The following is a 26,300-nucleotide window of genomic DNA, read 5'->3' as shown; positions in this document are numbered from 1 at the left end:
TTGTATTAGTCAATGTGACGACTGCTGCTCATCGAATGATTAACGGTTTATAATTGCGTGATTAAATGAATTAAGCAATGAATCAAGCAATTATTAACTCATTAACCTGGGGCACCATGGGAACATTGTTTTGATTGAGTTTCTATTTCCCAAATTAACTCAAAGGATATCAGAATATCGATTACAACAGTCGCTAAATTAATCAATTTCCTCTACAGTCTCATAATCTGAACGTCGTACAATCCGGGAATCTGCACGGACCCGGGCTTTACCACTGAATTTACCACACCAATCTTAGTTGATTATTTATTTACTAGCAAGCTAAAATGATGATAAAAATACACATACACAAAACACAGTCTAGCTATTGATTAGGACTTAGTATAACGGGCCAACACACTATGGCGCTTGTTACCCAAAATGGGGATTTTAAAGAGAGAGAAACAAAGGAAGTACACGAGAGAAATATACATTTGGGTTCATTTGTCAGCCATGCTTATTTAACTAGCCTTGCCCCGAACTGCCGCTCTTATGGGTCAGAATATAATGATGTAATTACGTGTTGGAGGTCTCAGGTGGGAAGCTCCGCGTGGGTCGTTTAGGCTTCTAAATGACGCTAAATGGTCTGATCCCTCACCCTTGATCTGAAAGGGGTCTTCTGAGGACAGACAGCTCTGTAGCTCAGAGCTCACAGCTTCGGCCCGACGGGGTCGATACCACGATTCAATGGAGAGTGGAGGCTGGGTGGTTCGGCTTGAATTCACCCGCTTAGACACAGCTACTCGTCCGTAGCTCGTGTAGAAAAATATTTCTTTGTCTTCAACCTTGTGTTTCGTTTTGGGGTTCGTCGACTTTGTTAGACCTTAGCTGCAGCCTGGGGTCAATAGTCTCCAATGTTAATTCTTCACTCTCCTGTCTTATACCCTCGGGTCAGAAGTGGGTGTAACCGCCTTTAGGGCAATTCTCTGGGCGGACCAAGTAAAGGGGGCAAGGCTTAGATTTGGCTAAAAAATCCGATTTTAGACACTAACTTCACATTTCATCTTTACCAAAACATTCTGTTTGATTTGGATATTTTCCACTCAACGTACAATGTATAAACATCAGGCACATACGGGGAAAACTCTTAAAGGTACAATGTTTTCATAATAACGTCATCTCTTAACCTTTAAAAACAAATACAAAAGTTACATACATTTTAATATTCCACTTTTCGTCATAACCACCATTGTGGCTGACGGAAACCATTGTTCCAAAGTCCCTTTATTGCATGTTTAATGTTCTGAGGCCAGTTCTCCATTGTTAGGACAAAGGAATTTCTCTGTGGCCTAAGTTTTATTATGGGCGTGAGGTGTCATAAAACCCCCACATCTTCAGACCCCTAGATCTCTCCTCCTCTGTTGGGGGTTTGGGAGATAATCTGTAGGGTGGTGGTCTCCTGTACCCTGACCTGATCAGGACAGTCATGACACTTTCATAAGTGCTTTTTATTAATCTACAAGAGAAATGGAGGACCTATAAAGTAGACTACAATACAAAAAACAGAGACTCATTTTCAGTCACAGTAAGCAATACATGAAGCCCTTAGTCAGTATGAAGGTGGAGTCTAAATTGATTTCCAAAGTCTCTTCAGAAGGGTGCAACATTACCAAACGTTCAGATATAAATGCTTTTTGTAGAACAGATCAGATTTTCTGGCATGCATAATTGAGCATCATGTATTATATTCATTCCATTTCTATCTGCAATGTTTCACCTCACTGAATACACCCCATTCCTACATGTCAGTCTCTCAGGACAATTAATTGTTGCACCCCATCAAATCATATCAGTCCCTGCGACCTGACTCATCCAACCATATTCACCATGCCATGCCCTCCCTGTTGTTACATCACATCTGGGGCCTGTTGGAATACCACCTTTCCACCTTCCTTGAGGTAATTATTGATCTGACAAGGTTGGGTTGGTGAAAGCAACAGGGTGGTAAAACTGAACTGGCTTTCACTTTTCCAATGACTTACAGATCAGGGATTACCTACCAAAAGGGAGGTAGGACGCCTGTATAAGTGTGTGCGAACAGTGCTGTTGTCTGTCTCTGCCTTACCTACCAACATTAGCCGTAAGAGCAGTCTGGGAGCAGAAGGTTGTCAATATTAGTGATCGTATCTCCTCTCCTCAAGAGGAAGAATCCCAGGCAAGGGACCTCTATTCGTCCTTTGGCCAAGACACTGTGACGGGCTGAATCTGAAGTCTTTCTGTCACGTTCGTCGTTCAAGGTAGACCAAGGCGCAGCATGCGTAGAGTTCCACATGTTTAATAAAGGAAACTCACCAAAATAATACAGAACAAACGAAACGTGAAGTCATGGAGTGCATAACCTGCACCTACACATAAACAAGATCCCACAACTCAAGGAGGGAAAAAGGGCTGCCTAAGTATGGTTCCCAATCAGAGACAACGATGGACAGCTGCCTCTGATTGGAAACCACACTCAGCCAAAACAAAGAAATAGAAAAACTAGATTGCCCACCCCACATCACACCCTGACCTAGGGCGTGACAGAACCTATAGGGGAGGGTCCGGGTGGGCATCTATTCTTGGCGGCGGCTCTGGTTCGGGGCGTAGCCCCCACTCTGCCCGCTGATCCCCCCGCTTCTGTGTCGCCGGAGGAACCAGACCGTGGATTATCGCCGGAGGCTCTGAACTGCCGACCGCCGCTGAAGACTCTGGACTGCAGGCCGCCGCTGAAGACTCTGGACTGCAGGCCGCTACTGAAGACTCTGGACTGCAGACCGTCGCTGAAGACTCTGGACTGCAGACCGTCGCTGAAGACTCTGGACTGCAGGCCGCCGCTGAAGACTCTGGACTGCAGACCGCCGCTGAAGACTCTGGACTGCAGGCCGCCGCTGAAGACTCTGGACTGCAGGCCGAAGCTGAAGACTCTGGACTGCAGGCCGCCGCTGAAGACTCTGGACTGCAGGCCGCCGCTGAAGACTCTGGACTGCAGACCGTCGCTGGAGGCTCCGGACTGTAGGCCGTCTTAGGAGGTTCCGGACTGTAGGCCGTCTCAGGAGGTTCCGGACTGTAGGCCGTCTCAGGAGGTTCCGGACTGTAGGCCGTCTCAGGAGGTTCCGGACCGGGGACCGTCGCTGCAGGCTCCGTGCCATGGATCATCACTACAGGCTCCGCGCCATGGATCATCCCTACAGGCTTCTTGCCATGGATTATCACTTGAGGCTCCGGGCCATGGATTATCACTGGAGGCTTCGTGCCATGGATCATCACTGGAGGCTTCTTACGTGGAGCCAGAACAGGTCTCACCAGATTGGGGAGACGCACTAAAGACTGATTGGAAACCACACTCAGCCAAAACAAAGAAATAGAAAAACTAGATTGCCCACCCCACATCACACCCTGACCTAACCAAACTAGAGGAAAATAAACGTCTCTACGGTCAGGGCGTGACACTTTCCATGTGTACTCAGTCCTTGCCTCTTTCTCTCCTTGCCTCCAAGTGTGTGCTGTAAAAGGTATTGGAGGAATAGTTATATATCTACTAAGCCAAGTTGCTATATGGAGAGGCAGGACGTCTGAGATGGCGAGATGCTGAGGCTTCGGTTCTCTCCTTGTCTGACTGACTGAATCCCCTGGCTGCTACCGTGATGTTTCCTTCCCTATGAGACCAACAATGCTCCCTCCACTCCAGTCTTCCCGAACTGCTTCAATCAACCCTTCAGCCATCACTCTACATTTTACCCTATCTAAATCAACTTTTGTATTTCTTTTTTCTCTTTGTTTCCCTTTTTTTCAGTATATGGGATTCAGCTTTTAGCTGTGAATGTGTACAATATCAAAAAAACCTTACTATATGGATTGGAGGATATGATCCAAGGTTCTGGATTATCTCTGGCTTTCTCTCCTTCAATGCACTTTGAGAAGGATGTGAGGAGAGAGGATGAGTGGAATGGAGGAAAGACAATTGCGAAAGAGCCAAGTACTCAAAGGACAGCAGCTACCACAGCTTAAGACGGGTGAACACTACACTAACATCGCTTAGCCTCTCACAATCAACTCCTGATGTTTTTTTTGTCTGGCCAACCTAGTGGTGCACACACTAAACAATATGGCACAGACCGGGGTCACACACTACAATATTCTTCACTTGGTTGTGAGGATTCTCGATACCACGCTGTCTCACGAAAATTATGTGATTAGATTTAACTTAGCTACAATGAGCTGTGGCTCAAAGCAGCCTCAAACGTTTTCCGTCAGACATTCCCGCTTGCCATATAGAGTTGAAATATCTAGCCAACATTTTGAATTGAATAGCATTGCTTGTGAACTTCAGAGCTGTAACGATTTGACACTTTGGCTTTAGTTATAGGCAAATACATACTAGTAGTAGTCATCGCTCCTGCTCCAGAGTCTACACATTCTGGGTGATGCAATGTCATCATCTCACTGGCTTCTTCTTTGGCAACCTCTCATTGGCTATTGCTGACCAGCGTTCTCAAAACGTGTTTTTGCAAATCTCACACTAAAAGAGCATTGCAGATTTTGTGCAGATAAAATTAAACATGTCTGTAAATATCGGGACATCTGGGACTGCTCAAAGAGAAGATTGGTAGCCCTCAGACTGCGTCTCTGAACCGCTCACATTAAACGAGCGTCGGTGACAGCAGTGTGCCCCAAGTAGGCAATGACATGGGGATTTTGACAGCTAAATTGTAGCCAAAATCGAGTAGTGTACACCCGGCTTTACATATCTGTGCCTACATGCACCTTATTCGGTCACATAAAGAAGCCAAAACCTATGTAATTACATTGCAGTTGAATACATAGCTACAACTTGTTATACAACTGTAATACCTGTTTGTGTCATGTACAATTGCAAGGATTTGTACAATAACTCACAACGGAGACAGTTTGCATTCTTAATGCTGAGTGCCAAGCAGAAAGGCATCAGATCTCATTTTTTGAGTCTTTGGTATGACTCGATCTGGGATCGAACCCCCAACCTTCCCATTTAGGACGGACACCAAGACAACCGAGTTGGTGTTTACAAATGTAATGCATATAAAAATGTAAATGAGTGCACAAACTACAAATAGGTATACTGTAATGGCAGAACCTAGAACCATGCAAAGTGGGACCCATGTTTCATATCACAGTGAGATCATGTAATGCACGTCAAACTCATTCCACGGAGGACCGAGTCTCTGCGGGTTTTCGCTCCTCCCTTGTACTTGATTGATGAAATAAGGTCACTAGTTAGTAAGGAACTCCCCTCACCTGGTTGTCTAGGTCTTAATTGAAAGGAAACAATCAAAGTCCAGCTGACACTAGGCCCTCCATGGAATAATTTTGTCACCCCTGATGTAACTGATATAATTTGGATACAAAGAGCCAGACAACAGTGTAGGATCCTGTACATCTTTATTCATCACACAAATTGATATTGTTTGCAACATACTGTATCATTAATGTGCATCAGACAAGCAACTGTTAAATGTTATACAAAATCGTTTTGACAATTATTTTCAAGCAGTTTCTCTTTAGAGTTGTTGTTAAATATGTTTAATTATATTTTAGCTTGATTATAGTGTTACCATCTACAGAAATTTGATTTGATCATTGGGGGGACTTGCTCTCCCTCTCATACAGTATGGTCACGTTTCAGGCTAACTACATTGCAGATATTGTATTGCATCAACCCATGGTCAATCGATTTGTACAGACAGGCATCAGATTGCTATATCATATGATGTGATATGACATCTCATATGATGTGATATGACAGCTATCCAGGCGTTGTGAGATTTCGCAGGCATCTGCAATGTAGTCAGCCCGGAATGCGGCCAGTATGCCTTTGGAAAGGCCAGTCCAGTGATTAGTCCGAATTGATGGTAAGGCAGTGTGTTTTTTTATTTTATTATTTAACTAGGCAAGTCAGTTAAGAACAAATTCTTATTTGCAATGACGGCTACCCCGGCCAAACCCAGACGACACTGGGCCAATTGTGCGCCGCCCTATGGGACTCCCAATCACGGCCGGATGTGATGCAGCCTGGATTCTAACCAGGGACTGCAGTGATGCTTCTTGCAATGAGATGCAGTGCCTTAGACCGCTGCGCCACTCGGGAGCAAATGATCCCTGCCGATGGTGAGGTTGCTCATTTGGTCCATGACAGGTTTGACTCAACAGGATTTGAAGAACCTCAGGCTACGCGATTCGTTGGTGCTGACAATGCCGCTGCCAGATTGGTCCATACAAATGATACAGGCAGGTTCCCACTGCTGTTTTACAATACTATGTACACAGTAGCTACACCCATGTCCAATTAAAATACATAATTGTGTGTTTGTTCACTTAATTTGCATAACCAGTCAATCATAAAACATCTTCATAAGGTCAGCAGCAATATGGAAAATAAGAATCACAGTAAATGTTTCCGAGTTCCATATAACACAAACAAACAAAAGGACAAGGTCCCAGAGTTCTGGAATATCACAAATACGTAACAAATACACCATTTCACTGATCAGGAGTGTGTATGATGAGTGTTAGCACTTGTATGTGTGGTGTGGTGTGTGTGTGTGTGTGTGTATGTGTGTGTGTGTGTGTGTGTGTGTGTGTGTGTGTTTTTGTTTACTAATTGCACTTGAGGATGAAGATATGTGAATCACATTGCCGGTCAGATATCTGCAGGTTTTTGGCATATTCTGGATACGTCTGGAACTGTTCACTATACACATAGGACATGGACATGAATGCACAGAGAATGTAAAGTTAGAAACATTTTGTCAGCTTATTGGAACAGCTTATTGGAATAACAACTCTAAACCAGTAGGTATTAATTCAGAGCATTTTGCCCAATAGAGAAAAAAAAGACCATTGAAATTGCCTTCCTAAAAGATATGCAACATTTCAGACTTCACATCACAACTTCCACCATAACTGTGTGCCTCTACATTCTGTGCAAAATAATACCAATGTCCACACACACACATATCCACTCAACTCTCTTTATGTACAGTTATGGCGTTAGTACCATCAGTTCCCCTACAGGGACTAAGCCATTCCTTAACTTTCCGAGGAAAGACGCAGTACCTCTTCTTCCACCTGTTTCATGTAGTCCTGTAAAGGCCTTCTCAAGGTGACACGGGCACTGTAGGGTTGGTGGGGTGTGGGGACAGGTAAACAAAATGGGAAGACACCATTGCACAAAAGCACCTCACAACGCTCTGTGGCAACCTTTACTTGGGAAACCGACTAATTTGACAACTCGACCGATCGATCTAGTCAAAGGGAGAATGGGTGATGTGGGGAGAGGAGAAGAATAGCTTTTTTCTATTTTGAAGTCTCAGAAGAACTTGTCGTCGATGCGGAAGTGCGGCCGCGTCACGTCATCGGGGTTGATGAACACCGAGATGGACTTTCCGGGGTTCTCCGTCACCAGCTGCTGCAGCTTCTTAGCCAAGCGGTCATCCGGCTGGTGCTCGCCGCCCGCGTCCGACTGTGGCGACGGCAGGTTTGAGGCACTGCCGCGCCAATGCAGTTCCAGGGTCAGTCGGTTGGCCGCCTTGGCATGCTCAATGGTGGTGCGCAGGTGCTCGGCCGGGTCAGAGCGCACCGAGCTGAGCTTGCGGGCGTGGAGCATGGCCATCTCGTCCGACAGGTGCTCCAGCATGTTGCACTGTGGGATGAAGTAGTTGGGGCACATCTTGTTGACCAGGCAGTTCTGCAGGTCATCGATGAGGCCTAGCAGGAAGTGGGCTGAAAAGTCTTCCTGGGACAGGTAGGTGGCGGGGAGCCGATCGCAGGCCCACAACATCATGCTGCGCAGGTGGTAGGGGCTGATGGCCTTGGGCCTTGACAGCAGCTTTATAATGATGGCCTTGCACGCCTGGTAGGCCTGCATCAGGCTGGCCGAGATGCACTTCTTGAGCTGCACTTCGCTGCGGGCGAAAGACAGGCGCCACTCATTCTCCTTACGGCCCTTGTGGGAGCAGGCAGGCACCAGGTAGAAGCCGCTGATCACCTCCTCCTCTGTGATCTTGCCGTCCCAGAAGTGGTTCTCCATCAGCCAGCTCTGGGCCACCGCTGGCCATCCCTTGAAGGAGACCACAGGCATGATGTCATAGAGCATACGGCTGCTGCCCACGCCCAGGATGACGGAGATGATTGTGCCGTTCCGCTCCACCTTCTCCACGCGGGGCATGCCGCGCTGGGGCTTCTTCTGGATCTCCACCAGGACCACGCTGATGGACTCGTAGAACCAGTCAGCCACCAGTGTGGGTGAGAAGAAGTAGTTGGTGGCGCCATTGATGTGGTCTACCACTGTGCAGCAGTCCTTCCACTTGTTGATGGTGCCCTCGTCGAAGAGGCGTAGGCTCAGCCACGAGTGGCACAGGGCTGAGTGGCGCATGTCCAGAGTGACCGGCTGGTTGCGGTCGTGCAGCTTGAGCGCAGGCACGAGGAGGGTAAAGTCCATGTCATAGTCGGTGCCGCGGGCGTAAACACTCAGCTCATCTAGGTCCATGTCGACCACGCCCTCCCGCACACCACCTGACAGCAGCAGGTACTCGTTGGCCACAGGGAGCTTCTGGTCCAGTTTCTGCACCATACCTGATGGGAGAAGAATAAAGGGGGATTAATAGTGGCCTGTGTGGTCCAGCGGTTAGAGTTGGCATGGGTTTGAATCCGGCCCACTGCCCTTTGACTCAACCTCCTCCTACCTTTCCTGTCTTTCCTTGCCTGTCCTATCTGTTCAATAAAAAGGACAAAAATACAAAAGGAGGGAGACTGTCCCACTCCTTAAAAAATAGGGGGATGAATAGACAGCATATAGCTAGCCTATGATTAGGTTTTAACAGTGCAATTCTCTGTAATAAGGTAGCCTATGCCATTTCAAAGGAATGAGCATTACACCGAGGCCTGTACTCTGGAGCGGGATCGATTTGGAGGTGGAGGGTCCGTCATGGTCTGGGGCGGTGTGTCACAGCATCATCAGACTGAGCTTGTTGTCATTGCAGGCAATCTCAACGCTGTGCCTTATAGGGAAGACATCCTCCTCCCTCATGTGGTACCCTTCCTGCAGGCTCATCCTGACATGACCTTCCAGCATGACAATGGCACCTGCCATACTGCTTGTTCTGTGCGTGATTTCCTGCAAGACAGGAATGTCAGTGTTCTGCCATGGCCGGCGAAGAGCCCTTATCTCAATCCCATTGAGCACGTCTGGGACCTGTAGGATTGGATGGTGAGCCATGGTGGGCCATTCCCCCCCAGAAATGTCCGGAAACTTGCAGGTGCCTTGGTGGAAGTGTGGGGTAACATCTCACAGCAAGAACTGGCAAATCTGGTGCAGTCCATGAGGAGGAGATGTACTGCAGTACTTAATGCAGCTGGTGGCCACACCAGATACTGACTGTTCCTTTTGACTTTGACCCCGCCTTTGTTCAGGGACACATTATTCCATTTTTGTTAGTCACATGTCTGTGGAACTTGTTCAGTTTATGTCTCAGTTGTTGAATCTTATGTTCATACAAATATTTACACATGTTAAGTTTGCTGAAAATAAACGCAGTTGACAGTGAGAGGACGTTTCTTTTTTGCTGAGTTTAGTTCCTTTTCATACATTTTTCACCTGTGAAATCAACATGGTTAAATTGACTCAATTAGTGCAGATTGAGCAGCTTGCTGTGGAACGGGTAAGATAGCTGTTTACATTTTTGATTAGTCAACTAAGTGCAGTCGTGAGATGTGACTGAAATTTCACAGGTGGGGAGAGAGCGGTGGACATGGAGGGGGCTTGGCTTGAGTCATGACATTTGTATTTGTAACTAAACATAACATCATTAACCAGTTCTCAAGATTTGAAAAAAAAAGGTCTTGTCCCGGAACACTAGAGATCACTTTCATGCCCGGGTTTTGGTTTCGTTCCTCAAAATGTTTTGTTATTTTTCTGTTCTGTTCCCTGAACCGGTTCCAACCCGATACATGAAATAATATTAACACAGGCTAAATAAATCTCCCCTGTCATAGTCATCCTACCATCCCATAACATTTCAGATGTAAAAAAATTACTTGCCATTATGCATTGTTGGCTTCTGGGTTCTGTGTGCACTGCAGTGGACTGAGCTAGCCTAGCATGCTCCGTTAGCATCGGCTGAGTTTATTTATGTGGACTGCAGTGCTCTGTCTCTTTTTTCTCTCTTCCTCTTCACTGATTCCAGAAAGTGTCTGTTCCCTCTCAGCAGCCATAACCCCCAACATAAGAGACGGGCCCGAGTGGCTCAGCGCTGTGGTCTACTGTCACTGTTTGTTTGAGACACTGTGACTTTGGGACACTAAGCGCAAGAAGCTTAAGTGTGTATGCCTACAGTGCAAGTGTGTGTGTGGGTGTGGGCTTGTATTACTGTCCTTGAGGGTACCGGAAATCCCTAAAAGTCCCCACAAGGGTAGTAAAACCAGGAAAATTGTCCCTCGTGGGGCCATTTCCCAGGTCTCCATGAGGACGAAGACTATTTTAAGTTTAGGGGTTAGCTTTAGGTTTAAAGTTACAATTTGAGTTAGGGTTAAGAGTGCGGGTAAGGATTAGGTTTATGGAAAATAGGATTTTGAATGGAAATAAATGTTAGGTCCTTACAAGGACAGTAAAACATATGATGTGTGTGTGTGTGTGTGTGTGTGTGTGTGTGTGTGTGTGTGTGTGAGAGAGAAAGAGAGAGACTGTGCAACTGTGAGTCTGTGTGTGTGTGTGAGACTGTGTGTGTCAGTCTGCTACTCTTTTTGTATCTTTTGCTCACATCACCTGAGTGAGTTTTCATGGTGTCCAGTTTTCTGCACTGCTGCTGAAACAGTACACCACCACAACAGTTAGCCTAATATGCCAGTCAAATCAAAGTTATTCAAGTTAGTGCAGTGATATTCAAACTTTTTCAGCGGGGACCCTATTTCTTCCTGCAAAAATGTAGATTTTTATATCAACAAAAAAACGTACATTCATTACATTTTAATGAAACCAAGAAATAAATGTACTCAAAAAATATATTTTTTTCCATCTTTCTCAAAAACTTTTGTATATTGTCCCATACAATGATTTGTCATCTTAATTGTTTTGTAAAAAAATGGTGACACCACTGTAGTTCCCCCGCGACCCCACTAAGGGTCATGACCAGACTTTGAATGCCACTGAGTTAGTGGGCACGTTTGAGTGATAAGTCTAAAGCAACCGACTAGACGAAAGCCGAGGAGTGAAGTCAGGGGAGGTTCAACCGTGATAGACGAGCATTAACTTGGTTTTCCAACAGCAAGGCTCAGATCAACATGGCAGTGTTGACATTGTTAATAAGTTTTTCTTGTCGAAATAAATATGTCACCAACCACCATATCACACACTCACAAATGGAATTGTATGTGTTCATTGTACAATGAATTATTAAGAGAGAATCAAATATCACATTAATTTGTATATCCACTGCTATATATGAAACGCAGCAAAGTTAGTTCCTGTTTCAGCCATGTCATAGGGTGGCACACAATTGGCCCAGCGTCGTCCGGGTTAAGAGAGTTTGGCCGGGGGGGCTTTACTTGGCTCATCACGCTCTAGCACCTCCTTGTGGCGGGTCGGGCGACTGCAGGCTGACTCTGGTTGACAGTCGAAAGGTGTTTCTTCCAACACATTGGTGCGGCTGGCTTCCGGGTTAAGCCGGCAGGTGTTAAGAAGCGCGGTTTGGCGGGTCATGTTTTGGAGGACACATGACTCGACCTTCGAGCCCATTGGGAAGTTGCAGCGCTGAGACAAGATCAAAATTGGGGAGAAAAGGGGGGTTAAAAAATATGACATCTTATTCTGGTTGCAATTGATACCTCTATCTGACCACCTCGTCATAATTCTGACCACTAAATTGTGTTATAAACTCATCAAAAAAATAAAACGTCCCTTTTTCAGGACCCTGTCTTTCAAAGATAATTCAGAAAAATCCAAATAACTTCACAGATCTTCATTGTAAAGGGTTTAAACACTGTTTCCCATGCTTGTTCAATGAACCATAAACAATTAATGAACATGCACCTGTGGAACGGTCATTAAGAAACTAACAGCTTACAGACGGTAGGCAATTAAGGTCACAGTTATGAAAACTTAGGACACGAAAGAGGCCTATCTACTGACTCTGAAAAACATAAAAAGAAAGATGCCCAGGGTCCCTGCTCATCTGAGTGAACATGCCTTAGGCATGCTGCAAGGAGGCATGAGGACTGCAAATGTGGCCAGAGCAATAAATTGCAATGTCCGTACTGTGAGACACCTAAAACAGAGCAACAGGGAGACAGAACGGACAACTGATTGTCCTCGCAGTGGCAGACCACGTGTAACAACACCTGCACAGGATAGGTACATCCAAACATCACACCTACGGGACAGGTACAGGATGGCAACAACAACTGCCCGAGTTACACCAGGAAAGCACAATCCCTCCATCAGTGCTCAGACTGTCCGCAATAGCCTGAGAGAGGCTGGACTGAGGGCTTGTAGGCCTGCTGTAAGGCAGGTCCTCACCAGACATCACCGGCAACAATGTCACCTATGGGCACAAACCCACCGTCGCTGGACCAGACAGGACTGGCAAAAAGTGCTCTTCACTGACGAGTTGTGGTTTTGTCTCACCAGGGGTGATGGTCGGATTCGCATTTATCGTCGAATGAATGAGCGTTACACCGAGGCCTGTACTCTGGAGCGGGATCGATTTGGAGGTGGAGGGTCCGTCATGGTCTGGGGCGGTGTGTCACAGCATCATCGGACTGAGCTTGTTGTCATTGCAGGCAATCTCAACGCTGTGCCTTACAGGGAAGACATCCTCCTCCCTCATGGGGTACCCTTCCTGCAGGCTCATCCTGACATGACCCTCCAGCATGACAATGCCACCAGCTATACTGCTTGTTCTGTGCCGGATTTCCTGCAAGACAGGAATGTCAGTGTTCTGCCATGGCCAGCGAAGAGCCCTTATCTCAATCCCATTGAGCACATCTGGGACCTGTTGGATCGAAGGGTGAGGGCTAGGGCCATTCCCCCCAGAAATGTCCGGAAACTTGCAGGTGCCTTGGTGGAAGAGTGGGTTAACATTTCACAGCAAGAACTGGCAAATCTGGTGCAGTCCATGAGGAGGAGATGCACTGCAGTACTTAATGCAGTTGGTGGCCACACCAGATACTGACTGTTACTTTTCACTTTGACCCCCCCCCCCCCCCCCCCCCCCCTTTGTTCAGGGACACATTATTCAATTTCTGTTAGTCACATGTCTGTGGAACTTGTTCAGTTCATCTCTCAGTTGTTGAATCTTGTTATGTTCATACAAATATTTACACATGTTAAGTTTGCTGAAAATAAAAGCAGTTGACAGTGAGAGGACATTTATTTTTTTGCTCAGTTTATTATGTAGACTACAGGTCATAGTTAAGACCTCATCACAACCTGATAATAACCACCTGACTACAGCTTATTACCTACTGTAAAAAGGATTGCAAAGGATAAAGTTGGATATTGAAAACCTTGTTCATTACATTTCTATTCGTTTCCATAGGCACCAATTAAAGTTTCAATCTGCAACATATTCTTACATTTAAAATAGATCAAGCAATGGCAAAAAAAACAATCTACATCACAATTCTTTGCAAATCTGCACAGTAAATGTTTCATAATTAACCCACAGACATTACATGCATAGAAAGACTGGGACAGAGTATATAAATGCACATTGGGATTTTTATTAATGCCTAATAAGAGTGGTGTAATCGGGTAGATCCTCATCGAGGACCGCAGAGAAGGCGATCTGGAGCATAGTGGCCCTCTTGAATAGTGGTGTGATGGGTCAGATCTGCAGTGAAGAGAATCAGCACATCACAACTTTATCAATTTGAGATTTTAAAAGAAAACTAGAAAAATACTTTCCTGAAAAAACTTTGTGGACTCAGCTGGCTAAAAGTATTTCCGTGGTACTAGTTGAAGAAGTCTGTTACAGTTATAGCTTAGAGAGGTCTTAAAAAAAGAGCAACTTGCTCATATACATACTTTGCATCCTCCTCCACCACAGCGGTCTGGGACATATTTTAGGACTTTACGGAGGGCCCGGCCCGTAACACATCAACCTTCTGAGTTTCCAGGCTTTTCATGACACTTACTGTAAGCATTTTGCACACGTTTTCTAAAGTTATTGTGATCATCATCACTCTGTCCGTCTCTCCCACACACATACACAGACAGAGAGACAGACAGCAACACCGTTATTAGCTAAACAGATTTCAAAAAGTCAAAATGCTAGCTAGCTGCAGGAGGTAAAAATGTTAACTTACCATGTCCATGGAAGATTAGCTAGAGAGCTAATGTTAGCTAGCTAAAATTAGCCAGCTAGCAAAACATTCCTTTAAGTTCTTCTTCCCAACAAACCGCCGCCTTACTTACAAAAGTAAAACAAGAATGCAGGAGAATGTTATCGAAGTTTTTTGTGCACATTTCGAAGCTGTCATTGTTTTCCAGCTGTGTTGTTGTGTAACCTACCGGGCGCTCTGTCCCAATGACACTTGAGCAATGTGCTTGATTGCTCAAGCTGCCTGCACCGCGCACAGAGATCTATTGCAGCTAGCACCGATTCCAATCAACATTTTTGTTGGAACAGATATGCCTACCTCCTCATTTAGCTACTGACATTAAAATAACAATGCGTGCAGTAATTTGAATTGCTGAAAAGCTTTAAGGGACAGTACAATTGTCAGGGTCAAATTCAGGTGCAATAATGTTTGACTAACTATTTAAATAAATGGAATAAATATAGGGGTTTGTAAATCCTGGTGGATTGTAGTAGGATATTGAAATAAAATACATAGGCCTATGTGTTTTTTTGTTAAATTCTGAAAACTAATTTAGTTAAAATCTAAATTGCATTCAGTGGAACAGAAGAAAATGCACAGTACAATAAACAAATGGTTACCATTAAAAGCCACAAAAAACATTATTTCATTGTACTGAAGTTTTACTGTATTTTAACGGCAGTACATTTTTGTAAGGGTAAGCATATACTATATTATAGTGCATGTTTATCTTACATGCTGGTAGCCTAGAACAAATATTATGGAAGTGAATGTGCACTTTTCTATTTGGTGGACTGAAACTACGAAAAGCATTGCCATAGCCTGTACTAAAATCAAAAGCATTTAAAGCATAGATCCTCTAAATTAGGAACCATCTCCGATAGCTATAGGGCCGCAGAGACTGTCACACATTTTAGCTTGCTAATGACCTAGCAAATTCGATGCCTTGGAGGTAAAATATAAAAAAAAATGTATTAACTGGTATTTCATCACCTGCCGGATAAAAACGTAAAATGGCCCTACTCCTGAAAAAGTTAATCGGACCGGACAAACTGAAGAGGACTCGGCCCGAGTACCATTAGCCCAAGGTAATACGATTATACCGGACTCGGGAAGAGCTCCGCCCGCATGAAGCCCCCTGAGTCCAAGTCTGAAAAGGAATAGGCCCAGCTTCTTGACTAGGTCCATGAGACCCTAACCCGCTTTGGTGTGCTCTGACAGCTGTTATTTGCCAACTGTTCTAAACTGAATCATGCAAACCCTTCTGAAAAAGAACATTACTCCAATTTGTATAATTGTAATGGTTCCAGTGTCATATATTCAATGGGTGCATGGCCCACAAAAACTATGCACATGTTTATTAATTGAGTAGCATTTAGATAACTGGTCAGTAGTTCGATCAGATTAAAACATATTTTTCTGACATCATGAAAAAAACGTATTTTGGATGAAATCTGGTTGTTATATGGGTATAAAACCTCCCGACCAGATTTCAACCACGCCGTATGCCCTCGAGCATTGGTAATCACAGACAGTTTGCAGGCAGTGCAGCCCTATGAATGATGTAAGACTAAAATAATGAATTATTATATTGTTCAATTTATCTAGGACTGGACAATGATGGGTCAGAGACTAGATAGATATTCGGGATTTATAGTCAGCCTCTTGATTTGATCTCTTGATCTACACTGATAGATTTGAAACAGCGCACTTGCTTTTATTATTGCATCCATTCACCACTGATCAAGCCAGCGGACTGTAGTTGTTATTGAGAATTGTCATAAATACGTTTCGCATAATACATTTTTTTTTTTTTTAATCTGCCTCATTCTAGGTTAACATGTCAGCTAAACAGACGTGATTTTCCCACCCACAATCTCTTACCGAGCATGGAAAAAATGAAATCTTTGGCGGTGTGAATCTCGAGCGCTCGCTGGTCGTCATATTCTCGCTGATCGTGTTTACTAAATTCCAGAATCAATCGGTTCAAATCCTCGATTCTTGCCCCGGACCTGAAATCGAGCTCGGAGTAGCTTGGCATGATCTTGTTGTTATTGTTCGTGGAGCTGGGAGTCGCAGTGGGGCTGTTTCCCAAGCTATTTACGGACCCAGCCCGGCTGGTTAGCGCAGGGGCCGCCATGTTTGCAAGAAAAAAACTGCAATGTGAACGCAGGCGTCCCAAGGCCCCACACTGGCTACTTCGGCTTCAGTTCAGGACATCGGCCGCTGCTTGCACCAAACAAATCGGATGTCCTTTAAATTTTATGCGGGGTGTGCAAAGTGCTCTCATCAGCGTGGCTGTGGTTCAATGACTGTTGGGGATGGCTGTCGAATCGTAGGCAAAGTAATTGTCATAGCTGGTGTGAGAGTGATGAAGTCAAGTCGATGATGGTGCTGATGACGCTAGCCGAATCAGCTCCTCCAGAGCGACGAGGGAATTGCACTGGCGCACGTATGTAGCTGATACGTTGCCCAGCCTATTATCTGACATCTGTTTGGAAGACCTTCTTCTTTAAAGTTTTATGTTAGACTACACCTATTGGTGTATTGCCGCCAACTACTACACGGGGTATTGAAACAAAACAAAAATACTATTCCATTGATGGTTGTTTGAATACATAAAACTACCATCCCACTCCTTCAGGCACATTAAAATAACGTCCTTAGACAGGCTCAGGTGCCCGTGAGGACGGAGCATTAATCGAAAGGATTACTTGTAACGCTCAGCCGCACTCACAATGATGCCTATTTTCTCTGATTTCCTCTCCTTTTGCGCTGTGCAGTTCATAACCAAATTAAAAGTCCAGGTTCTTAACATGCAACATGTCACCGAGGTAAAGACAGTTTCAAGTTGGATATTCGCGCTTTCAAACCACTTGAGCCACAGACTCCAAATAAGTGTCATGATGTTGGAAAAATTGCACACAACATTGCACAAGTCATATTTTCACGATTTGGACATTAATTCGCTTTCCAAAGCTGATAAACATGTGGACATGTAAACGGCATTTTGTATTCCTAGTTGAATTAGTTAGGGAGTGTAAACAAAGTACAAACTTTTTTTACATTCGAATTTCAATAGCTCCTTGGTCATGTGCCCTACTTGACTCAAACAAGGTTCAGAATGTCCACTGACCACTCTTCTATATTGCACACCCTTTAGTTTGTGCATTTTCATCTCACATGATTTGACATTAATTTTACATTTTTTTAAATGCCAATAACTCCTTGGTCATGTGACCTAATGACTTCAAACTATGATCATAATGTACACTCAGTGAGCCTACACATTGCACACCCTTTAGTTTGTCCATTTACATCTCACAAGATTTTACATACATTTTTCCAAATTAAAAATGTCAATAGCTCCTTGGTCATGTGGCCTAATGACTTCAAACGAGGTTCAGAATGTACACTCAGTGAGCCTACACATTGCACACCCTTTAGTTTGTCCATTTTCATCTCACAAGATTTTACATACATTTTTCAAAATTATAAATGTCAATAGCTCCTTGGTCATGTGACCTAATGACTTCAAACAAGGTTCAGAATGTCCACTGACTATCCTCCTATATTGCACACCCTTTAGTTTGTCCATTGTCATCTCACAAGATTTGACATTAATTTTTCCAAATTAAAAATGTCAATAGCTCCTTGGTCATGTGACCTAATGACTTCAAACAAGGTTCAGAATGTCCAATGACTACCCTTCTATATTGCACATCCTTTAGTTTGTCAATTTTCATCTCACACGTTTTTACATTAATTTTTACAATTTTAAAATTTCAATAGCTCCTTGGTCATGTGACCTAGTGACTTCAAACAAGGTTCAGAATATCCACTCAGTGGGCCTACACATTGCACACCCTTTAGTTTGTCCATTTTCATCTCGCATGATTTTACATTAATTTTTCAAAATCTAGAATTTCAATAGCTCCTTGGTCATATGACCTAATGACTTCAAACAAGGTTCAGAATGTCCACTGACTACCCTTCTATATTGCACACTCTTTAGTTTGTCCATTTTTATCTCACACGTTTTTACATGAATTTTTCAAATTTAGAATTTCAATAGCTCCTTGGTCATGTGACCTAGTGACCTCAAACAAGGTTCAGAATGTCCACTGACAATGCCTTCATATCTCACTCTGATGTTTGTCTACTTTCCTCTCACGCTATTAGACTTAAATCTGTAAGCTTTACAGGCCATCTACACCAAAAAATAAAATAGAGTTTTTGACCTAATTGTCACATAACAGCTAATTATTGAAAATATAACTATCAAACCTGCATTAAAAAGACCCCGCAGCTGAAGGTGTCCTGCTATATGGTGTGAGTTATTTCCCCTCCTTTCCATCTTTTCCATGGCAGGATCTTCTCATTTTGAAGTACTCTCTTTTTTTATGTAAACATAATGGAATTCTGATTAGTTATAGGCAAATGAATACACAAGCCAAATTTGTATGCTGTTTTCCTTATCACTATAATCTAGTAGTAATTTAGTAGTAGAGGTAATTTCCTTAATGCCCCATTCTACACACAGCCTAAATTATAGGCACTGAACCATTTACAGGACAATAATAAAAGTAGCATATAGGAAAAAAATAAGAAAAAAAAGAAAAATAGGGGTTCCAACCCTATCACAGAGTGAATAAATGTAGAGCGTTTGTAGACTTTAAGAAAAAAATCTTAAGTGACAGTTTCATTAGTATGTGCTTAAAGAAAGTCATATCACAAAGATCACAGATGACAGTGCCCACCAAATCTATGACAATAGAGAATGAATTGTAAGCACCAAAGTGTGTTTGTCAAAATAATATCTGAAAATGTCAGTTGTTGAACATAATACTTCTATTTGCAATAGCAATTTATGATATATGCAGTTGAGGAATATTCCATCTACCAACACAACATGAAGGACAGACATTCCCAATCAACGTATTTAAAAAAAATATATATTTTAAAAAAATTATTACACCTTTATTTAACCAGGTAAACCAGTTGACAACAAGTTCTCATTTACAACTGCGACCTGGCCAAGATAAAGCAAAGCAGTGTGACACAAACAACAACAGAGTTACACATGGAATAAAGAAACGTACAGTCAATAACACAATAGAAAAGTCTATATACAGTGTGTGCAAATTAAGTAAGATTAGTGAGGTAAGGCAATAAATAGGCCGTAGTGGGGAAATAATTACAATTTCACAAATAAACACTGGGGTGATAGATGTGCAGAAGATGAATGTGCAAGTAGAGATACTGTGGTGCAAAGGAGCAAAAAATAATAATATATAAATAAAATAAATAAATAACAATATGGGGATGAGGTAGTTGGATGGGCTATTTACAGATGGGCTGTGTACAGGTGCAATGATCTGTAAGCTGCTCTGATAGCTGATTCTTAAAGATAGTGAGGGAGATATGAGTCTCCCGCTTCAGTGATTTTTGCAATTCTTTCCAGTCATTGGCAGCAGAGAACTGGAAGGAAAGGCGGCCAAAGGAGGAATTGGCTTTGGGGGTGACCAGTGAAATATACCTGCTAGAGCACGTGCTACGGGTGGGTGCTGCTATGGTGACCAGTGAGCTGAGATAAGGCCTAGCAAAGACTTATAGATGATCTGGAGCCAGTAGGTTTGGCAACGAATATGAAGCGAGGGCCAGCCAACGAGAGCATACAGGTCGCAGTGGTGGGTAGTATATGGGGCTTTGGTGACAAAACGGATGGCACTGTGATAGACTGCATCCAATTTGCTGAGTAGAGTGTTGGAGGCTATTTTGTAAATTACATCGCCGAAGTCAAGGATCGGTAGGATAGTCAGTTTTACGAGGGTATGTTTGGCAGCATGAGTGAAGGATGCGTTGTTGCGAAATAGGAAGCCGATTCTAGATTTCATTTTGGATTGGAAGGAGAGTTTACAGTCTAGCCAGACACCTAGGTATTTGTAGACGTCCACATAATCTAAGTCAGAACCGTCCAGAGTAGTGATGCTAGGCGGGCGGGCAGGTGCGAGCAGCGATCGGTTGAAGTGCATGCATTTAGTTTTACTTGCATTTAAGAGCAGTTGGAGGCCACGGAAGGAGAGTTGTATGGCAATATAGAAGGGTAGTCAATGGACATTCTGAACCTTGTTTGAAGTCATTAGGTCACATGACCAAGGAGCTATTGAAATTCTAAATTTGGAAAAATTCATGTAAAATCATGTGAGATGAAAATGGACAAACTAAAGGGTGTGCAACATAGAAGGGTCGTCAGTGGACATTCTGAACCTTGTTTGAGTCCAGTAGGTCACATGACCAATGAGCTATTAAAAATCAAAAATGTAAATAAATAATTTAAAATAGTGCGAGATGTAAATCAACAAATAAATTGTGCAATTTGTGTCTATGCCATCGGGTTAGCTAGAACCAGTTTTGAAAGTTTTAGGAGTAATGGTTAAATAGCTATTTAAATGAGAAAAATTTGATTTGTCACTATGTTGACGGTCCCTAACTGCTGTTGGTGGAGGTAAGGAAAACTACAGGCGAATATCCGTCGAATATCCAACCTCAACATGTCAGGATCCCTCTGACAAATAACATAATCTTGTGTCTCTACTCCTACTACCATTACTTCTTCAACTTCACTCCTTTCTTCCAATCTTCTCAATATTCTCAATGTGTGGTGATAATTGCGTTGTTTGCTGTTAATTCATATACCTTGCGGCCGTGATATATAGGCCTAATGGCCGAGACAACAAAGAAGAGAGTGGCAGACTAAATTCAACCACACCTTTGTTTTATCACAAAACCGGATAGCAACCTCTGTCAACAGACAGTTACATGACCTACAGCATGGTTAAGCAAGTTAATGTTTCCGACATTTTCGGACCACTAAACAACTATTGATTTAGAACCAGATTTACCGAAAGTCAGAAAGAAAACAGGACCTGCCTCCACTATTCCAGCACCATTTCAACTTCATTAAATCACCTCTGCTTAGTCTAATACAGTGACAACTAAAATATACAAAAAACAATTTATTCCAATCAACATAAGCTAATTATGATGTGGTTGTCCATGGTTCTGATTTCTGTTTGTGCATTGTGCAAGTAGAAAAACATGTTGACTCACCCTACTTGTAGAGAAACGCCAATGCCATCCTCCTCTCTTTCATGTTGATGAAACCGTCTATCACCCTGTCATACAGTACACACTTTTTTTTGTCCTAGGCTACCTGGCTAAAATGCTTGTTCGCTAGCCTAACTTCCATTCATGGGTAACGTTAGCTACTTAACATTAGCCTTCTACATCTAGGTACATGTTGGACTTCCATCCTCTCAGGCCAGAGGCACAACAATGTATGAATTAATAGTTGGATCAGAATCTCCGTTATAATCATTGGCCAGTACGGAAATGTAAGTAAAACCACAAGTCCAAATCCTTATCTCCATCCATGGCTAATATAGGAAAGGGCCAATTTTAGCTAGCTAGCTAGCCACTGGAGGACAACAACACAATAAGATACCACAATTCAAGTTGTTTTTTCTGTTATTGACGTATGCTCTCAACGCGATTTGATAGGAGAACTGCCCTAAACACTTTTTCCCTTAACCCTTTTTTTTTTAGCTCGATGCTGATTGACTAATTTTGCATACTTTTTTGTGAAGGGAGGCCAAACGCTCGCTGGCTTCCCTTGCATTGAACGCTACAGGCGGCAACAATGTCATACTCATTTGGACCAGACAGTATCAGATAGATTGCCTACACGTAGAGAGACGGCGTGGCGCTGTTTCGCTCAGATGCTTTCTTCTGTGAGATATATTCAGTCTCTTGCGAATTGAAGGACAATTATGAAACACAGAGAGACGAAAGATAAATTATTGTATGTTTATTTATTTATAAAAAAGAAATTGGGGGGGGGGCATCCATGAATACACGCCACTGTCTGGAAAGCCCTTATTCTTCCCACCGCCATCTCCTTCACCCTAACAGAACACTTCAGAAATGCAGGTGCATGTTCACCACCGCAATTGCAGCATGGGTTTGGGCATGAAGGCTTTCACAGGGAATCTCATATAACCCAAATACACATGAGAAGGGAGAGACTTAAAAAATATATCTATAATGGATGGAGTGGGCATCTGCACTCCATCTGCCATGCGGGTCAGTCATGGTCCACCAACCACTTGATCCAATTCTTCACATATATCCTTTGCATTTAGTTCTAGTGCCACCCCAGAGATAACACCCTTGATAGGCGCCCTGCTATGAAGATCCACACACGACACATTCCAATCCAACATCTTCTTGAGATGCAAAGCATGCTCCTTCTGTTCCATAGAAACACACACACACACAAAAATAAGCCCACTTCTCCTTATTCTCATCGACGCCACCTCATCCAACACATCCACAATTTTAATAAAGACTTCAAACGGATCTCCCAGGTAACAACATCGACCCAAAACCCTTATTCCAAACAAAAAAGTCTCAGAACTAGGTTTGGACTTACTAGTTTCCACTACCACTTTACTTCTCTTATTTCCTTTTGCATTCGCCACTGCAATCCAATTCTTCTCACTCTCATATCCACTGGACACGCCATCTAATTCAAACAAAACATCCGCTTCCGCCATTTTCCTCACTTTCCTGTTTGGAAGATTAGATTTTTCACTATTGAAACACACCAAATAAAAACAGCTCTCACTGTATTTTTTTTTTAAATAGTCAGAATATTTTTGAAGAAAAAAAAGACATCATTAAATTCTATTATAGGCTAAACCCACTGTACTATGGTGTCATGTCCCTACCTTTCCTCTAGTTGTCCCCAGTCAGTTATGTGGTCATGGCTAGGTTTCCAGTTTTTCAACAGATTGAACTTTTGGTAGCAGGTTAAGAGAATTTACCCAGCAGGTTAGGAGAATTAACGTATCACATTAGGAGAATTAAGTTAAGGTTAAGAAAAGGGTTAGGGTTAGCTAAAATGCTAACATATTAAACTTTTGACGTACATTTGACAAAAGCTGAATACCTTCTTGCCATGACCTAGTGGATGGAAAAGTGTCGAGGTAGCTTTTGATAAAGAATAACATCAAGACGAAGCAGCTGCATTATAAGTTATCAATCATTATCAAGACAAAGCAGCTGCATTATTCTCACATAGGAACACCTATGTGAGAATGCTATTCATTGACTACAGCTCAGCGTTCAACACCATAGTACCATCAAAGCTCATCACTAAGCTAAGGACCCTGGGACTAAACACCTCTCTCTGCAACTGGATCCTGGACTTCCTGACGGGCCACCCCCAGGTGGTAAGGGTAGGTAACAACACATCCACCACGCTGATCCTCAACACGGGGGCCCCTCAGGGGTGCGTGCTCAGTCCGCTCCTGTACTCCCTATTCACTCATGACTGCACGGCCAGGCACGACTCCAACACCATCGTTAAGTTTGCTGATGACACAACAGTGGTAGTCCTGATCACCGACAACGATGAGACAGCCTATAGGGACGAGGTCAGAGACCTGACCGTGTGGTGCAACGACAACAACCTCTCCTCAACATGATCAAGACAAAGGAGATGATTGTGGACTACAGGAAAAGGACAGAGCACGCCCCCATTCTCATCAACTGGGCTGTAGTGGAGCAGGTTGAGAGCTTCAAGTTCGTTGGCATCCACATCACCAACAAACTAATATGGTCCAAGCACACAAAGACAGTCGTGAAGAGAGCATCTGTAAACCTATTCCCCCTCAGGATACTGAAAATATTTGGTATGGCAACTGCTCGGCCTCTGACCGCAAGGCACTACAGAGGGTAGTGCGTATGGCCCAGTACATCACCGGGCCAAGCTTCCTGCCATCCAGGACCTCTATACTAGGCAGTGTCAGAGGAAGGCCCTAAAAATGGTCAAAGACTCCAGCCACCCTAGTCATAGACTGTTCTCTCTGCTACCGCACGGAAAGCGGTACCAGAGCGCCAAGTCCAGGTCCAAGAGGCTTCTAAACAGCTTCTACCCCCAAGCCATAAGACTCCTGAACAGCTAATCAAATGGCTACCCAGACTATTGGCATTGCCCCCCCCCCCCCCTCCATCTTCTACGCTGCTGCTACTCTCTGTTATTATCTATGCATAGTCACTTTAATAACTCTACCTACATGTACATATTACCTCAATTACCTTGACACCAGTGCCCCCGCACATTGACTCTGTACCGATACCCCCTGTATACCCCCGCTATTGTTATTTACTGCTGCTCTTTAATTATTTGTTATTCTTATCTCATACTTTTTTTGTAGGTATTTTCTTAAAACGGCATTGTTGGTTAAGGGCTTGTAAGGTCCACACTTGTTGTATTCGGCGCATGTGACAAATAACATTTGATTTGATTTGATACGTGGGATGCACTGTTGAGTGCTACATCCCGAGGGGTTCGTGCTGATTGTACAGAGATTGTGACAGCTGGTTAAATGGCATCCCTTGAGAAAGCAACAACAAGATATACATCAGGAGAAGTACAGTATCATCATAAGGAGACCTACAGTATAATTGGAATAAGGAGGAGGAATGGAGGGAAAAAGTGGGTCAGAGGAGGTCTAAGAGAGAGGGAGGAAGATTGTGAGATTGAGTCGGTTAAAAATGGCAGAAAAAAGGGAGAGGGCTTGTTAAAGAAAAGTGGTAGAAAGTGTAAGCAGAGTGAGCTGAAGACAGGAGGAGAAATTGAAGTGAATGAAGGTGAAGTATCGTAGGTGGTAGGTGTGGTGAAGCCCGAGGCTTGCACCGAGCATCAGGATAAAGATGAGTCTGTGACAGTAGGAGTGAAGTTTTTGGGAAAGGTGGACCCTTGCCTTTTGGCTGATCCATTTGTGGTTTCAGGGTGGGTGAAAACAGAGTTGGGTGCTGTGGAATCAGTGAGGGTAACCAGAAGTGGTCTTGTGATAATTGTTTCTGTTTCTGCTGGTCAGAGGGAGAAGGCGCTCAGTGTTTTTCTATTTATGGTGGGTAGTATTTGGGGCTTTGGTGACGAAACGGATGGCACTGTGATAGACTGCATCCAATTTGTTGAGTAGAGTGTTGGAGGCTATTTTGTAGACGACATCGCCGAAATCGAGGATCGGTAGGATGGTCAGTTTTACGAGGGTATGTTTGGCAGCATGAGTGAAGGATGCTTTGTTGCGAAATAGGAAGCCGATTCTAGATTTCATTTTGGATTGGAGATGCTTAACGTGAGTCTGGAAGGAGAGATTACAGTCTAGCCAGACACCTAGGTATTTGTAGATGTCCACATATTCTAAGTCAGAGCCGTCCAGAGTAGTGATGCTGGACGGGCGGGCAGGTGCAGGCAGCGATTGGTTGAAGCGCTTGCATTTAGTTTTACTTGCATTTAAGAGCAGTTGGAGGCCACGGAAGGAGAGTTGTATGGCATTGAAGCTCGTCTGGAGGTTAGTTAACACAGTGTCCAAAGATGGGCCAGAAGTAAACAGAATGGTGTCGTCTGCGTAGAGGTGGATCAGCGAATCACCAGCAGCATGAGCGACATCATTGACAGTAGGTGAACCAGGCGAGGCAGTCATTTGAGAAACCAAGGCTATTGAGTCTGCCGATAAGAATGCAGTGATTGACAGAGTCGAAAGCCTTGGTCAGGTCGATGAAGACGGCTGCACAGTACTGTCTTTTATCGATGGCGGTTATGATATTGTTTCGGATCTTGAGCGTGGCTGAGGTGCACCCATGACCAGCTTGGAAACCAGATTGCATAGTGGAGAAGGTACGGTGGGATTCTAAATGGTCGGTGATCTGTTTGTTAACTTGGCTTTCGAAGATTTTAGAAAGGCAGGGCAGGATGGATATAGGTCTATAATAGTTTGGGTCTAGAGTATCTCCCCCTTTGAAGAGGGGGATGACCGCGGCAGCTTTCCAATCTTTGGGGATCTCAGACGATACGA

General features: G+C 43.7%; 1 protein-coding gene across 1 annotated transcript; it reads right to left on the bottom strand.

Annotated features, from left to right (window-relative positions):
- Positions 1-5,419: 5,419 nt before the first annotated feature.
- LOC115205814 (protein MB21D2) lies at positions 5,420-17,364 on the bottom strand. Its single transcript, XM_029772154.1, has 2 exons — positions 16,255-17,364; positions 5,420-8,628 (listed from the first exon to the last, which is right to left on the bottom strand). The coding sequence occupies exons 1-2, from the start codon at positions 16,508-16,510 to the stop codon at positions 7,364-7,366; spliced, it is 1,521 nt and encodes a 506-aa protein (XP_029628014.1). The 5' UTR covers positions 16,511-17,364; the 3' UTR covers positions 5,420-7,363.
- Between the last annotated feature and the right edge of the window lie 8,936 nt (positions 17,365-26,300).

Source organism: Salmo trutta, chromosome 13, assembly GCF_901001165.1.
Source record: "Salmo trutta chromosome 13, fSalTru1.1, whole genome shotgun sequence".
Lineage (NCBI taxonomy): Eukaryota > Metazoa > Chordata > Actinopteri > Salmoniformes > Salmonidae > Salmo > Salmo trutta.
The sequence above is the reverse complement of the archived record's forward strand: the minus strand, read 5'-3'. Positions and strand labels throughout refer to the sequence as shown.

What these genes read in the sequence shown, in the direction of transcription:
- LOC115205814 (XM_029772154.1), bottom strand. Translation starts at nt 16,510, where the DNA reads ATGGCGGCCCCTGCGCTAACCAGCCGGGCTGGGTCCGTAAATAGCTTG. An exon ending in TTTCATTTTTTCCATGCTCG is followed by an intron (nt 8,629 to 16,254) that starts GTAAGAGATTGT and finishes TTCTCCCATCAG; the next exon opens with GTATGGTGCAGAAACTGGAC.